The 16068-nt window shown below is 40.0% G+C and overlaps 1 protein-coding gene across 2 annotated transcripts in view; it reads right to left on the bottom strand.

Annotated features, from left to right (window-relative positions):
* SSBP4 (single stranded DNA binding protein 4) overlaps nt 1-16068 on the bottom strand; it is a 631862-nt gene that overhangs the window by 417547 nt on the left and 198247 nt on the right. For both annotated transcript variants that reach the window (XM_089687906.1, XM_089687907.1), the window contains one exon: nt 5163-5247. In XM_089687906.1, coding sequence (XP_089544032.1) covers nt 5163-5247 — 85 coding nt within the window. The remainder of the gene's footprint in view (nt 1-5162; nt 5248-16068) is intronic.

Genomic DNA, 16068 nt, shown 5'->3' with positions numbered 1-16068 from the left:
GAAACAGAAAATGCCCCCATCATTAGTGATCAACTGCACCTATTTTGCCAAATATTTTGGTTGAGGAATGGGAAGATTACTGTGAGATGCAGGTAAGCATAAATCTAGGGCATGGAAGAGGCTGTAAGGATAATTGCGATTTCAGTAAATGTTTGCTTATCCTTTATCATCTGCAAGCTTTGTTTTTGGAAAACCTGCCCAGCACAGCAATTAGGTATAATTTCTCAGCTCTTCAATAGGTAAGTTTAGTGTATCATTATTTTCTACAAAGACAACAATTGATTATATAAGGTTTGCGCATGATTTTTGCAAGCAGTGTAACTGTTTTGATCATTGTTATCACCAATCAGCTTCTAAAGAGATCTATGAAATAAGCAATAAACAATCATAAGTGATAAAAGTCTTCAAGTTAGTTAAAAAGTTTCAGACTTGGAAACATTTATGGACCAGAGCAATTTTTTAATTTCTGCCTGTTTGTTTGGTTATAACTTCATGTATGATACCAAAGTAATACATATATTTTTTCTGGACAAACACGGCTTTTTATAATAAATGCTGCCACTTCTATACAAATAAATATGATCAGCAAAGAGAACCTTTAAAGTAATTCAGCAGTGCAATGAAATATATATGTGCATAAAAATAAACAAATTAGAGATCAAAAAAAGTGAAAAACTGAAAGTCCAAAAAAAGTCTTTTCCACCAAATGAATCTTCCAATTCCCAAAAGATTAGCATGTGCAATAAAAATGGCGTTCCCCCTTTCACGTGTGCACTCACCAGATACGCATGCCTCCCATTCTCATGGTTGGCTAAAATCGCTTATTAAGTGGATCCAAATGGGAAGGAGATCAATCATAAATGGGTATTATCACACTCCTCTCTGCTCATCCTCCAAATGCCATGATCAGTTGACAGCACTTTATAGGTTAACAAGATCCTAATATTAAGAAACTAATAGCAACATGAATGACACTCTCCTCCTTAATCTCTCTCATTCAGGATTAGTAGTCATGTGGAAACAAAAAAAATGAAACCCAATGGTGCAGTACAAAATAACACCTTTAATCGCTATAAAGACAGCCACTTACAAACAAAATACAAGTAGATAAAAAGCCCATATGTAATGCAGTGAGTTCAAGGCACGCTCTCACCACCGCCAGATCCCAAACAATGGCGCTCTCGTGTCATTTCCGGTTCTGTCACTTCCGGTCGCCGCACATAACAAACACCTACATCTCATTTGATAAGGTATGTTTTTGATTTTCTTTTGTTATTAACCACTTCCGACCGCCCTATAGCAGAAATGCTGCTACAGGGCGGCACGGGAGCGCAAAATCACATATATGTAAGTGATTTTGCATTTCTGGGTAGGGGGTGTGCGAGGCATGTGCGTGCCCTACCCGCGCCGCCATTTGCGACCATGGCTGTCAATCACGGGGTCCTGGCCAGTGATTACTCGCTGATGCCTGGTGATTGCTGAGGATCTCCAACTGGGAGGAGAACTGTTTGTAAACAAAACAGTTCTCTTACCTGTCAGCTAGTGCACACTGCTTTGCATGGCTGTGCAGAGCACAGCCATACAACGCAGTGTGTTTACAGTGAAGAACAAACACACAGCCCCATAGTAAAACACACCCAGCACACAGTTAACCCTTTGATCGCCCCTCATGTTAACCCCTTCCTGCCCCGTGCCATTAGTACAGTGTCAGTGTTTTTTCTTAGCACTGATCACTGTATAGGTGACACTGGGGATGTCAGTGACACCAAGTCAGTACCAAGTCAGTACCCCCCAGTGTCAGACATGTAGCAAAATACATTTTGGCCTAAATTTGTGATGAAATTTGATTTTTTAATTTTTTTTACTGGACATATTTCAAAATATTGTTTTTTTCAAAAAATTGTCGGACTCTTTCATTTATAGCGCAAAAAATAAAAACGCACAGGCGATCAAATACCACCAAAAGAAAGCTGACCGCGCAATTGTTGATTAAAGCCGAAACACAAAAAATGGCCTGGTCAGGAAGGGGGGTAAATCCTCAGGAGGGCAAGTGGTTAATTTTGATTACTTTTTTAAAAGTTAAAATTTTTAGTCACAATACAAAATACAGAACAAAATAGTTAAACACTGTATCTATAGCCATTTTTTAGGCAGACGGGGGCAGGAACAGCTGTTCCAATAAATTTCTAGAAATAATAGCGGTTCAGCCATCTCCCACACCACATGTGTCAAACACAAGGCGCACAGGCCACATCAGGCAAATTCATGTGGCCCTCACACCTATCCCACAGCATCCCCCTAGTCATCACTCCCACCTTGTCTTAGTAGTCGGCAACACAGAGGAGGACTGAAATCCTCCGTCAGATCCTGCTCCTGTACATGCAGCCACAGAGAGGATCCTCTCTGATTCTCCTCATCTCAGTAGTCAACAGCAGAGAGGACAAAATTCTCCCTACAGATCCTGCACCTCTCTGTGCAGCCGCAGTACCCCCTCATCTCTGCCTCCCCTGGTAGCAGCATTCAGCAGACTCTGGCAGCTGACTCCAGCCCTCCTCTGGTCCTCTTCCAGACCCTGCACTGTTTCCCAGCTCTGCCTCCAGTTTCTTCTTGGTAGCAGCACAAGATAAGGATGGTGCACTGTGATGTAAGGAAGGGTGGGGGACTCCTGACTTGTGCTAGTGAGGGGGCTCTTGAATCTGATGTAAGGGTGGTGGGGTGCTCTGGACATTTAGTCCAGCTACAACTGGCCTTGAGAACAACCATAATCCTGATGTGAAAAAAACACATAAACACACTCAACAAGTGATCAAGTAGCGCATAAACTCCTATATGTGTGGAAAATGACAAAAGTATATAAGCAAAAAAATGGATGAATAAAAATAAATATATATAAAAATAAATAAAGTGTATAGTCACCCCCCCAAAAACGTCCAAATAATGTTAATTTATCCACCAAATAATTCTTCAAAACTTCTTAAAAGATGACCACCACGTGAAAAAAATTGGAGAGAAGTGCAGTGTTCCCCCTCTCAGGTGTACACTCACCAGCAAGTGTTGCCTCCCACTCTCATGGTTGGCAAAATTGGCTTAATAGACATTCTTCAATGGAGAAAGGAGATTATCCATATAAATATATTTCAATCTCCTTCCCTTTCAAAACGACCAAGAACATGTCTCAGGTGCTCATGAATTCCAATAATTCAACACTAAAAATAGTGATCAGGGAATCCTCTTTTCCTCCCAATACTCCAAACTCAAACAATGGCCATGAAAGAGAAAAGAAGAGAATACCCCAATGGTGCAGTACGAAAAAAGCTCCTTTATTGCCAAAGTGGACTGTCACTTACAAGACAAAAAAAAATTAAAAGCCCAAAGATGTTGCATAAATGTGCATGAGGGAAAGAAAGCCGAGTCAGTGCTCTCACCACCGCCGGACACTCCCGCGTCACTTCCGGTTCCAATCAGCGTCACATCCAGTCGCTGCACAGACACGCTGTTTATTTGTTTATTAGTGGTATTCACCACTTTTCATGCATTTAGTGCAGTTTTTTCACTATTGGTTATGACATAATCCTGATCTGGCCCTCAATGAAATTGAGTTTGACACCTCTATCCTACAGTATCCAAATTAAACAAAACCTTTATGGTATAGACACACTTCAAACAAGTGGTAAAAAGATAAGTATGAGAAAAAACAATAGCCACATAAAGTTTACACAGGCATCATAATGGTGTTCTATAGATATTATAGTATAATGATTTATACACTTGTAAAAGTATATTCTGTAAGATGTTAATAGGATGTTCACATAAATATCTGAGACTTTAATTTAAAATACACATATGAACACATTTTGAAGGAGGATATCACATTCGTAATATATTGTCTTCCATCAACATCAAAAACTGCAGCAACAGAGACTGGGATGCAGAAACTCTTGCAATAATACAGCAAATATTAATTGCAGATGAATGAATGTTTACAATGTAAGCTGAGCCTTGAAGCTGTATACTTTAGAGCAAACTCATTCTAATGGTATGTGTGACCATGCTTTTTAAATACATCACTATTAGCATTAACATACAAATGTGTGTTTCTGATATGCATAACACAAGAGCTCAGTTGTTTGTATGACTAATCTCTGAGTTGAAAACACATAGGGTGGCCAGATACCCCTACATAATGCACAATGTGACACACAGCACCATGTAACAGCATGGATGACCTTGAAAACAGTATGCAAATCGTCAATACGCCCAAGACAGCAAACTGTATAAGTGCACTCCTGAATTTTGATCTTGCGTTTCTACAGAAGAGAACAGTAAAATATTTCTGCAGTATTATATAAAAAAGGGTTGGGAATCTGAAATCTGCATACATAGCACTTGCCAGAGAGACACAAAGAAAAGCCACAAGTGGTAGAACTTTAACAGCTGATAAATTATTCACTTTCTTTATGTAGAGAGTAGCCTTTCAGACTGATGTCTACATCTAGCAGCATAGAAGTTGACAAAATGCATGGAGGTTGTCTTTATACTTTTTAAACAAGCTTCCATCAGGAACATATTTTCTGAACCACTAAGGCCCCAATTAAACAGAAAGCCCACAGTCTGCCCACTAGAGTATATGTACAGCCTGAATCATACATAAAAGTGCCACAGCCAAGTACAATAGCTGCACGCAACAGGCTTTCCTTGGCTCATGGTGCGGTTTCTTTTATTTTTTTTTTCTTTCTTTTTTAAGCCATTCCAGCTGTTTCTCTATGTTCAACCAGAGTCTCATAAAAGATCAGTAAAACATGGTTAAGGTGGAGGAAATAAATACCAAATGGAAATATGCTACATTACACAAGAAACAAATATTTGTAAATTTTCTTTTCAAAATCTTATTTTGCTGGAAAGTAAAGTGTCTATACATATCCAAAATCAATGAGTACACCTCGCTCAGTACTGCTATTTTATGCACAAATATTAGACACTAATAACTCTATTGCATTCAACAACCTAGTCTTCCTCTAAGTGAGTAATTACTTTTTCAATTCACAGGTTGCTTACGGTTATCCTTGTGTTCATACATTCCATGCAATTCAAAGCAAAATAGATCACTCAAGGAGCACAGCTTGTAAAACTCAGCAAGTGTAAGTAGTAAAGACTTGACTTACGTAGTCATGGAAAGCCTTGGCTTCACTAGAGTGTTCACAGGTCTCTCGCCTATCAGGTGCTGCACAGTACAAATCCCAAAATACACTGTAAAGGAAAAGCAAACACAATTAAGTAGGGAAAAAAGTAGGAAATGTAGTAAAAGTAAGCAAATGACAAAAGGCATAATCAATTGCTATAGCAAGGGTAGGATCAAAAATGGCTCATTTCAATCTACTTTCCAACTACACTATCAAATCCTTTGAGTTACTGCAAGCTAAATATAAACCAGCACTCCTTGACTACTTCCCGTAATGTGTCACTTTCTCTGTGAAACCCCCCCTTGCTTCAACTATGGAAAATTCCACCCGTGTTTACTTCCTATTTCTTAATGACATCATGCATCACCTGAAAGCGACATCTATGTTTTACAACATATTAAATGAGATTAAGGATACCTCTAAAACCAACATCATGCATAGCCATAAAAGGGAACATCTGATTTTTCACCATAAAGATCCGAATCGGGAATCTAATCGACCTAATACAATTAAACCGATTCTTCAATACACTAAACAACAACATCAAATTAGACACATTATCAGTAAATACTGGTATTTACATCAAGCTGACTCACAAGTAGTTGAATGCATTAATGATCATGCTAATATTGTATACCAGAGGAATTGCTTGATTCAAAATCATCTTGAAGATAGCCACTTTGATCGAATGGAGGTACATGATGGATGCAAATATTTTGGCACATATAGATGTGGCATTTATGCCTATTAAAGTGAAGAGATGGACACTGCTCAACCAACCCCAGGAGTCCAATGTTGAGGCAGCGGCTGAGGCCATTCCTCAACATTGAACTCCTGGGTTCGGTTGAACAGTATCCATTCCTTCACTTGTATTGGCTGACACTGGAATCACTCGGACTCACGCTCCCCTCCTCTCACTTGCGGGTGGGGTGATCCTTTTCCTTCCATCCATAGCTTGGAGCGGTGCCATAAGGTATACTTATCAATTGTGCCTATTGTCAATTTATATTGCCAAGGAAAATACACAAATTGCCAAATAGTGAAAATGTAGGAAAGATGAAACACCATTTTAGGCAGCGCATCTATGACCGCTTATGTCACCACCATCAAAGGGTCACCTATTGGGAGACATGGAACTTGGAAACACTACAAAAATCCATGTTCTGTCAAATTCTTTTCTTTGGAAAGAGTACACCCAAAGATATTGGGGGGGGGGGGGGTCATGGGACTGTCTTATTCAGCAAAGAGAGGCCAGATGGGATTTATCATATAGAAGCTACTAAACTCCCTGGTCTCAATTATGTAGTGAGCTGCAAACCTTTTTTTTATAGCTATATCAAACTAATTTAGCTGGTTGGCCTTTTTCTTTTTTGTTTTCATTTTTCTATTCTTTTGTTTTGGTTTCATTTTTGTTTTGTTTGCCTTTGCTTTTGTGGGATATTGGCAACCACTTAATAATTATTTTTGTGGTGATATACAGACATGGGATACCTATCTGTATTAAATATAGATGTATATGTAATTTGTTAAATTGTTATATATATACAGGTGAAACTCGAAAAATTAGAATATTGTGCAAAAATTCATTTATTTCAGTAATGTAACTTAGAAGATGAAACTAATATATGAGATAGACTCATTACATGCAAAGCAAGATAGTTTAAGCCGTGATTTGTCATAATTGTGATGATTATGGCTTACAGCTCATGAAAACCCCAAATCCACAATCTCAGAAAATTAGAATATTACATGCAATCAATAAAACAAGGATTGTACATAGAACAATATCGGACCTCTGAAAATTATAAGCATGCATATGTATTCAGTACTTGGTTTGGGCCCCTTTTGCAGTAATTACTGCCTCAATGCGGTGTGGCATGGAAGCTATCAGCCTGTGGCACTGCTGAAGTGTTATGGAAGACAAGGATACTTCAATAGTGGCCTTCAGCCCTTCTGCATTGTCCTGTCTCATGTCTCTCATCTTTCTCTTGGCAATGCCCCATAGATTCTCTATGGGGCTCAGGTTAGGCGAGTTTGCTGGCCAATCAAGCACAGTAATCTCACGGTCATTGAACCAGGTTTTGGTGCTTTTGGCAGTGTGGGCAGGTGCCAAGTCCTGCTGGAAAATGAAGTCAGCATCCCCATAAAGCTTGTCTGCGGAAGGAAGCATGAAGTGCTCCAAAATCTCCTGGTAGACGGCTGCGTTGACCCTGAACTTAATGAAGCACAGTGGACCAACACCAGCAGATGACATGGCTCCCCAAATCAACACAGACTGTGGAAGCTTCACACTGGACTTCAAGCATCTTGCAGTGTGTACTTCTCCATTCTTCCTCCATACTCTGGGTCCTTGGTTTACAAATGAGATGCAAAAGTTGCTCTCATCAGAAAAGAGGATTTTGGACCACTGATCAACAGACCAGGTCTGTTTTTCTTTAGCCCAGGTAAGAAGCTTCTGACGTTGTTTGTTGTTCAGGAGCGGCTTGACAAGAGGAATACGACATTTGAAGCCTATGTCCAGGATCCATCTGTGTGTGGTGGCTCTTGATGCACTGACTCCAGCCTCAGTCCACTCTTTGTAAAAGTCCCCAACACTTTTGAATGTCCTTTTCCTGACAATTCTCTCCAGGCTGCGGTGATCCCTGCTGCTTGTGCACCTTTTTCTTCCACACTTTTTCCTTCCACATAACTTTCTATTAATGTGCTTTGATACAGCACTTTGGGAACATCCAACTTCTTTTGCAATTACCTTTTGAGGCTTTCCCTCCTTATGGAGGGTGTCAATGCTGGTTTTCTGCACAACTGCCAGGTCAGCAGTCTTTCCCATGATTATGATTCCTACTGAACCAGACTGAGAGACCATTTAAAGGCTCAGGAACCCTTTGCAGGTGTTATGGCTTAATTAGCTGATTAGAGTGGGCCTAGAATATTGCACCTTTTCACAAAATTCAAATTTTCTGAGATTGTGCATTTGGGGGTTTTATGAGCTGTAAGCCATAATCATCACAATTATGACAATTCATGGCTTGAACTATCTTGCTTTGCACGTAATGAGTCTATCTCATATATTAGTTTCACCTTTTAAGTTGCATTACTGAAATAAATGAACTTTTGCACGATATTCTAATTTTTCGAGTTTCACCTGTGTATGTATGTATGTATGTATATATATATATATATATATACACACACAGTGTGTGTATATATATATATATATATATATATATATAGTATCCACTGTATATGTCATCGTTTGTGGATGCTCTAATTTTTTATTTGTTGTTTTTTTGTACCAAAGACATGTGGCAGAATACATTTTGTCCTAAATCTATGAAGAAATGTGATTTTTGATTTTTTTTTTAATTGGATATGTTTCAGAACAGAAAGAAGAAAATTTCATGTCATATACAATATTTCACACATTTTCAGTTTTTTTTGTTTATGTAACTAAATATAAAAAACCCATTCAATTACCACCAAAAGAAAGTTCTATTTGTGTGAAAAAAAGGATATACCTGGTAAATAATATAAATTTCATTGAGGCACAGTGTTGCTTGACTTAGCAATTGCCAGTTAAAGCAAAAAAAAATGCTCTGGTCATGAAGGGGATAAAACTGAAGTGGTTAAAGAGCAAAACATACAATGCAAGATATTGTTGTATGGCAGCTGCATTCTTCAGCAAGGCTGTAAGAAACAGATAGCCTTAGCATTTTTGTGTAATGAAAGTAAATACAAATAACCATGTTAAGTCAGTTAGGAGGGTAACATTGTTTTATAAAAACACACCAGCTGTAAAAGTTCAGCACTACAGTACGGTACCTTGTTAAGACAAAACCCAGTTTTCTTCATTCTCCTACTATGAAGTAGTATGCTGACTATGGCCAGTCTCATCAATAATCCATCAAGCCACATTCAAACTTGTCAGAAGTCAGGTTTCAGAGCTGGGTGTCAGTCATATTTCAGATTTGTCAGAATTAGGTTTCAGAGTCAGATGTCAGAGAAATGTGCATTTACTTTTTTTTTTTTTTTAGCATGGAAAGCATTGCACCAGTGATCAGCAGATCACTGGTGCCATGCATGACTGCTGCAAACCTGTCAGTATATCTATGTGCCTCTGCATCCTGTATGGACAAGCAGATACAGTCAGACAGGAAGTCTCAAAGAACTACCATTGTAGGCTGTCAAGTTTCTGTGAATAAACGACGCGGCCATATGGGCGGAGCCCCACAAGGTCGGACTGTTTTTAAACAGTGACAGCTGGTACAGGGAACTTCTCCCCATACTGCTGTCACAGAGAGTGTGAGGATTGGGGAGCGGCTACAGGATGGGGAACATGTTACATGTTCCACCCTAAAAACAAGTAGAACATGTAACATGTTCCCAAAGGTGAACTTATCCTTTAAAATATCCCTAAGGTATAACCTGTTCTCTGTATTTCCGAAGATCGCCATTTTATAATTTTATGATGCAATTATAGGTACAACTAAATACGCGCGGGAGATTCTAACATTATTGAGTGGTGCCCATATTTGTATCACATTGTGGCAACATGGAGGGCTGAGCTTGTACATTTAGAGTCATTTTGAATATTCCCAGTGGCTTTATTGATAAACTTAACAACATGATTATAATTACAATGAATAATAAACTTTTTTTACATCAGAAAATATAAGAGTACTTTTGAATATGAAATAAGTAGGAACAAAAGGGAGGAGGGAGGTGGGATGAAGGCAAGAGAGGTGGAGTTTAAAAAGTATCTAGCTACTTTGATTACTCAAAAAGACACCAGACTCAGACATCTGAATCTGGCTCATGACTCTGACACCTGATTCTGACTGAATTCTCAAGATCTCTGTCAAATATGAGGACAGCTCTTGTGATCCCTGAGACCCCACTGTTGCTTATTATCAGAGAGCTGTCAGAAGAAGTCTTCCGCTACTCACTTTGTTTTTGATGCTCTGCATTATACCATGTGATCTCTCACAACCACGGTCTATGTATTGTCAGGATTGCCATTTTGTTGTGCCAATTTGCCATTTTGTTGTGTTTATGTCTTAGGCTCAGCAAATGAATAATCTATGTGTGGATGCATATTTATTGGCCAGGTGCAGATACATACAGCATAATGTGATGCAATCTCATAGAAACTTTATAGACATACAGGCATAAATTGGCAATACATTGTGCTTCCATCTAGCTAAAAACCCCTATGGGTCTGTATTTGCTGGGACGAGGATAAGGCCTTGTGTACGTGGGCTTATGGAAAAAAGCAATTCTTCTGGCAAAATCTGGCAGAAAAAATGCTTCTAATGTTACAATATGTATGCACGTTTATGTGTATATGGCGTTTGAACGTAAATGCATTATACTGACCAGAATTTTAATTTATTCTGGCCATTGGAACACATTAACGCACATATGCATGCATTTATGCATGTTTAGTAAATGCACTTTTTTCTGTTCAAAGGTTCCTCTCAGAATGTGCCTTTGGTGAGTTTTTTCATTTTGATTTGCCTGTAAACACTCCTCTTCAAATACTCCTGCCTGGCCACATAGGCTAAAATAGAGGTGTTTTTACAAGCATAGTGTTGTTTTTCTTTATGGGTTTAACAGTAGCTTGAAATCTAACCATTTTACCTCCCTCATGTTCAGGCCATTTCTTGCTGTTCATTACTGCACTACTTTAACTGGCAATTGGCAGGTCATGCAAAACTGTACACAAACAAAATTTATTTACCGTATTTTTTGCTCCATAAGACGCACCTGACCATAAGACACACCTAGGTTTTAGAGGCAGAAAACAGGAAAAACAAATTCTGAACTAATGGACTGCAGACATAGTACAGGAGATGACCAGAGACTGCGCACATAGTACAGGAGATGACCAGAGACTGCGGACACAGTACAGGAGATGACCAGTGACTGCGGACATAGTACAGGAGATGATCAGAGACTGCGGACATAGTACAGGAGATGACCAGTGACTGTGGACATAGTACAGGAGATGATCAGAGACTGCGGACATAGTACAGGAGATGACCAGAGACTGCGGACATAGTACAGGAGATGATCAGAGACTGCGGACATAGTACAGGAGATGACCAGAGACTGCGGACACAGTACAGGAGATGGCCAGAGACTGCGGACATAGTACAGGAGAGGATCAGAGACTGTGGACATAGTACAGACGATGACCAGAGACTGCGGACATAGTACAGGAGATGACCAGAAACTGCAGACAGTACAGGGATGACCAGAGACTGCGGACATAGTACAGAGATGACCAGAGACTGCGGACATAGTACAGGAGATGACCTGAGACTGCAGACAGTACAGGAGATGACCATAGACTGCGGACATAGTACAGGAGATGACCAGAGACTGCGGACAGTACAGGGATGACCAGAGACTGCAGACAGTACAGGAGATGACCAGACACTGCGGACAGTACAGAGATGACTGCTGACCTTTGGGGAGGGGGGGGAGCGGGTACCTGAATTTGACAGGTACCCGCTCTTACTTCCGCAGAGTTGTTCTTTGATCTTACCTGTTCCTCTATCCAGCCGCGCGCTGTCTACCCGGCTTCTGTAGTGTGGGCACTCGGCGGACAGCCGGATGCCCAGTGCGCATGAGCGAGAAGCGATGCGCTTTGTGATTGGTCCAGCTGCTTCTGGGATCTGTCATGTGTCCCAGGTACCGCCTTACCATTCACAAAGAGCACCGCTTCTTGCGTATGCGCACTTGGCACCCAGCTGTCAGCACACTACAGAAGCCGGGAACAGCGCGCCGCTGGATAGAGGAACAGGTAAGGTCCCACTGCAGAGCTGAGCGGCCGGCCCGGTATTTTGACACGGCGGCGGTGGAAATACCGGACCGGCCGCTCCATATTCGCTCCATAAGACGCACTGACATTTCCCCCCCTTTTTTGGGGGGAAAAAAGTGCGTATTATGGAGCGAAAAATACGGTAATTTTTTTTCACACAAATTGAGCTTTCTTTTTTTATTATATAATAGAAAAAAGACTGAAAAACCAATTTGTGTGAAAGTTCTAGCGTATACAAACTATGGTATATTTACTGGAATTAAATTTTTTTTTTATACTAGTAATGGCAGTGATCAGCGACTTATAGTGGGATTGTGATAGTGCGGCCGGCAATCTGACGCTAACTGATGCTGACTGGGAACTGAATAACTGACATCACCAGTGACATCACCAGTGACACTAATACAGTGATCAGTGCTAATACTATAACACTGTCATTGTACTAATGACACTAGGAAGGGGTAAAATCTAGGAGCAATCAAAGGGTTAACTGTTTGCCTAAGGCCCTTTTACACGGGGCAGACCCGTCAGCGGATCCGCTTGCTGCGGGGGATCTCTGAGCAAGTGGATGACAGGTCTGTGTCCACTCTGTGCTGCAGAGTGGACCCAGACACAGCTACCCTCTATGGGCGGTCATATGAAAACAGACTGCCTGTCCATTTCCATCGGACTGCCATCCCATCCCATCTAACAGTTTGAGGGGAATGGATCCCCATCTGTCCCTTTTTGGTGGATCAAATCGGTTTAGATGTCGGCGGGTGTAAACTAACACATGTCTGTTTACACCTGCCACTCCATAGAGGAGAAAAGAGGTTCCAATTGGGTCATCCTGAAAAACGGGCAGGCAGAATGTCCATGTGAAAGGGGCCTAACTATGTGTAATGTATGTAATATACACTTCCTGTACTAAGTGATGTGACTGTTTTATCTCCCTGCTTTGCAGGGAGAAAAAAACAGCCACATTGTTGATTTCCATAGAGAGCCCTGTGTTGTTAGTAGTTAGGGCTCTCTACTGTCATGAAAGGGACATATGAATTGATAAAATTTATCCCTTGAACTAATAAAGAGCCATTTAGGATAATGAATTTTCCCCTAGGGTTATGCTTGGAATATGTGACCTAAATTGTGATACAAAAGGATGATCATATCTTCATGACCTTTTATTGCTGATGAAAGGAAAACCCCTCTTTAAATGAAATGGAAGAATTTGGGCATAAATCAATGGGTTCTCTAGAGGTAACAGTTCACTGTATAATGCTTTCCATAATAAATGAATACTTGTTTTCCTCTATGGGGGAATTGAAAGCATGCTCATTATGCAGTAAAATTCTACACATAATATTATAATAGCAGATATCTGCTTAAACTAAGCCTTTTACATATTGGATTTAAGGACAGGAACAATGTTCTAGGAAGTGTTCTAGGGAGATCTGATACCAGATAACATCAGATAGATATCAGATAGCATAACTTTAAATAACTATACAACACCAATGAACTGAGAAAGAACATGTTAACTTAACCATTAAGGTGGACAAAAAACTAATGAGGTCATCAAGCTTTTCCACATCCATGCAACATATAAAATAAAAATCACATGCAAAATGTCACTCAGTTATGATTTACGGTTATTTTATTTGTAAAATATTTGGTGACTCCTAGCAGTGTACAATGTGAACTGTATATACCTAGCAAAAAATAAAAACAAACTTTTCTTAAAAATGAAAAATTACTGCAGCTTGACATCTCATTTATGTTTGGCTGTTTTGGAAAAAAACAGGATTTTTGTATTCACCATAAAATCAATTTTATGAGAACACTGAGGGATAGGGTTTTATGGATATATACTGCCACCTATAGGGGGAAGGCCAGCCCCCTAGTGACTATAACCCCTCCCACCTTATACCTTCTCAAATTTAGCAAGCGGTCCAAAGAGGAAAAAGCTAGCGTATAAGTGGAGGGTACTATGTGCAGTTGACTCAGAAAGAATAATTTTACAGAACAAAAAAATGTATTTTTTCTGTTGATGGACATAGCTTTATGGATAATAAGCAACCAAGGGATGTCCAAGAACAGTCCAAACAGAGGGGCAGGCACACCAAAAGCACATAGATGAACCAGCCCCCCCCCCCAAAAAAAAAACCCCAAAAAAACCAAATAGGAAAACATTTTATAGATTCTTGCAAAATTGTTCAGCCATGCAGAGGCACAATAATGTGTGAATAGAAGGCCTGGTGGCAGCCTTACAGATATCAGACATACTGTAGGTCTGATTATTAAAAGTCTAATATGAAGACTTTTAAGACCACATTGGGAAAAAAAGGAGGACCTTGGTCACAAAACAACTTTGTATTTTTACAAAATCAACTTGGAGATTCTTCTAATGGAAGTGTTGGCCACAAAAAAAGGCTACTGTATGGTGTACCGATATCAAAGACGTGTCTCTTATCAAAAGAGGGTCTCTGCAGTGCTGAAAACACAAGATGTAAATCTCACAGTTTGAGTTGAAAAGAAGAAGCAACGTATGAAACCCATTGATTGAAAGTACAAATAAATGCTTCATGTGCAAGTGGACATTGAAAAAGAACAGACAGGGGAGACACCTGAGCCTTGATGACACTAAGGGTTAAACATTGTTTTGCCCCTAACTGGGAAAAAAAGAAGGCCCACTGAAAAGGCATGTAGGGAAACCCCCAAAGCCTCAAATCAGTGAAATAAATCTTCCACATTAGATTAAAAATACAACAAGAAGTATATTTATGAGCTGTAAGCATGGTCAGAATAAAGGGGTTCATAATGCCCTGTCTCAGCCAAACCATAAAAGTCAGCTACCATTCTTGGGAAGGCTGGAAGGATGGAAGGCTGACTCTTGTGATAACAGATCTAGCATAAAAGCCACAGAGCTGTGGCTACCAGATGAATGAGATCTGCATTCCACACTCTGAGGTCAAATTGGAGCTATCAGAATGGAAGCCCTCTCTTTTGATCCTTCAAAGTAGATGAGGTAGAAGCTTCAGGGGAGGAAAGTCAAGAGTAAGGTTGGCCATACATTATACAATTTTCTTGAGATTTTTGCTTTAGATTTACCAAAAACCATATAATAGGTCAAACCCAAACAACACTTTCAGTTGATTCCAATTGGGCAAGCCCTTGCACTACACAGTTGAAGGCAAATCTAATGGAAATTGGGCAGAAAATTGTAAGAAAATTGTATAGTGTATGGCCAGCCTTAGGCATACTGATCCCAAGACACTACCAGCACAACTGCACCTGCTGTCAGGTCCTGGGTTCTGGAGACAAACTTGTCAAGTGTCACAGTGAACTGAGGTGCTACTAAATCCAAATATTATGTCCCCTAATGATGACATATAACTGGGAACACCTAATGAAGAGACCATTACCCCAGATACAGACATTGTCTGCTGAGAAAATCTGCCTGCCTTTTCTTCACTCCACTCCACTCACTGCAGAGATCACTGTAACATGAAGCTTTGTGCAAGAACAGGATAGAACCTACCTCTGTTGCTACTGAAACACTCCTGATGCCCCTTTGATGATTAATGAAAGCAAATTATAGCATTGTCCAACTAAAAGAAATGGGGCCCAGTGGAGTAATAAGATATTAATCACTTGAAACTCAAACTGTTTTATATTCTACATGAGCATTTTTTCAATGACAGCATTGATTATATCTAGAAATAAACCACCAAATAATTATGCGCTTGGTGCTAGGGGTAATGTTGCACACTATGTTCCGGGCAGAAAAAAACAGCATTGTTTGTACTGTTTGAATTTGAAAATTCCAACCTTCAATGCTGCTTGAGAGGCTTAACCTATTCTCTCTCTACACCTCTTCCCTGGGTCAGTTGATAACCTCTCACAGCTTTCAATACCACCTCTGACAACACCCAGATCCATCTCTCCACTCCCCAGCTTACCCCTCAATATCTTCACATATCACAAATTTACTGAGTGACATATCAGTATGGATGTCACACCATTTCCTCATACTCAATCAATCTAAAACTGAACTTGTAACATTTCCTACTCCCCAATTCCCACCCA

Source organism: Staurois parvus, unplaced genomic scaffold (assembly GCF_062004578.1).
Source record: "Staurois parvus isolate SC_StPar_1 unplaced genomic scaffold, SC_StPar_1.0 ptg000439l, whole genome shotgun sequence".
Lineage (NCBI taxonomy): Eukaryota > Metazoa > Chordata > Amphibia > Anura > Ranidae > Staurois > Staurois parvus.
The sequence above is the reverse complement of the archived record's forward strand: the minus strand, read 5'-3'. Positions and strand labels throughout refer to the sequence as shown.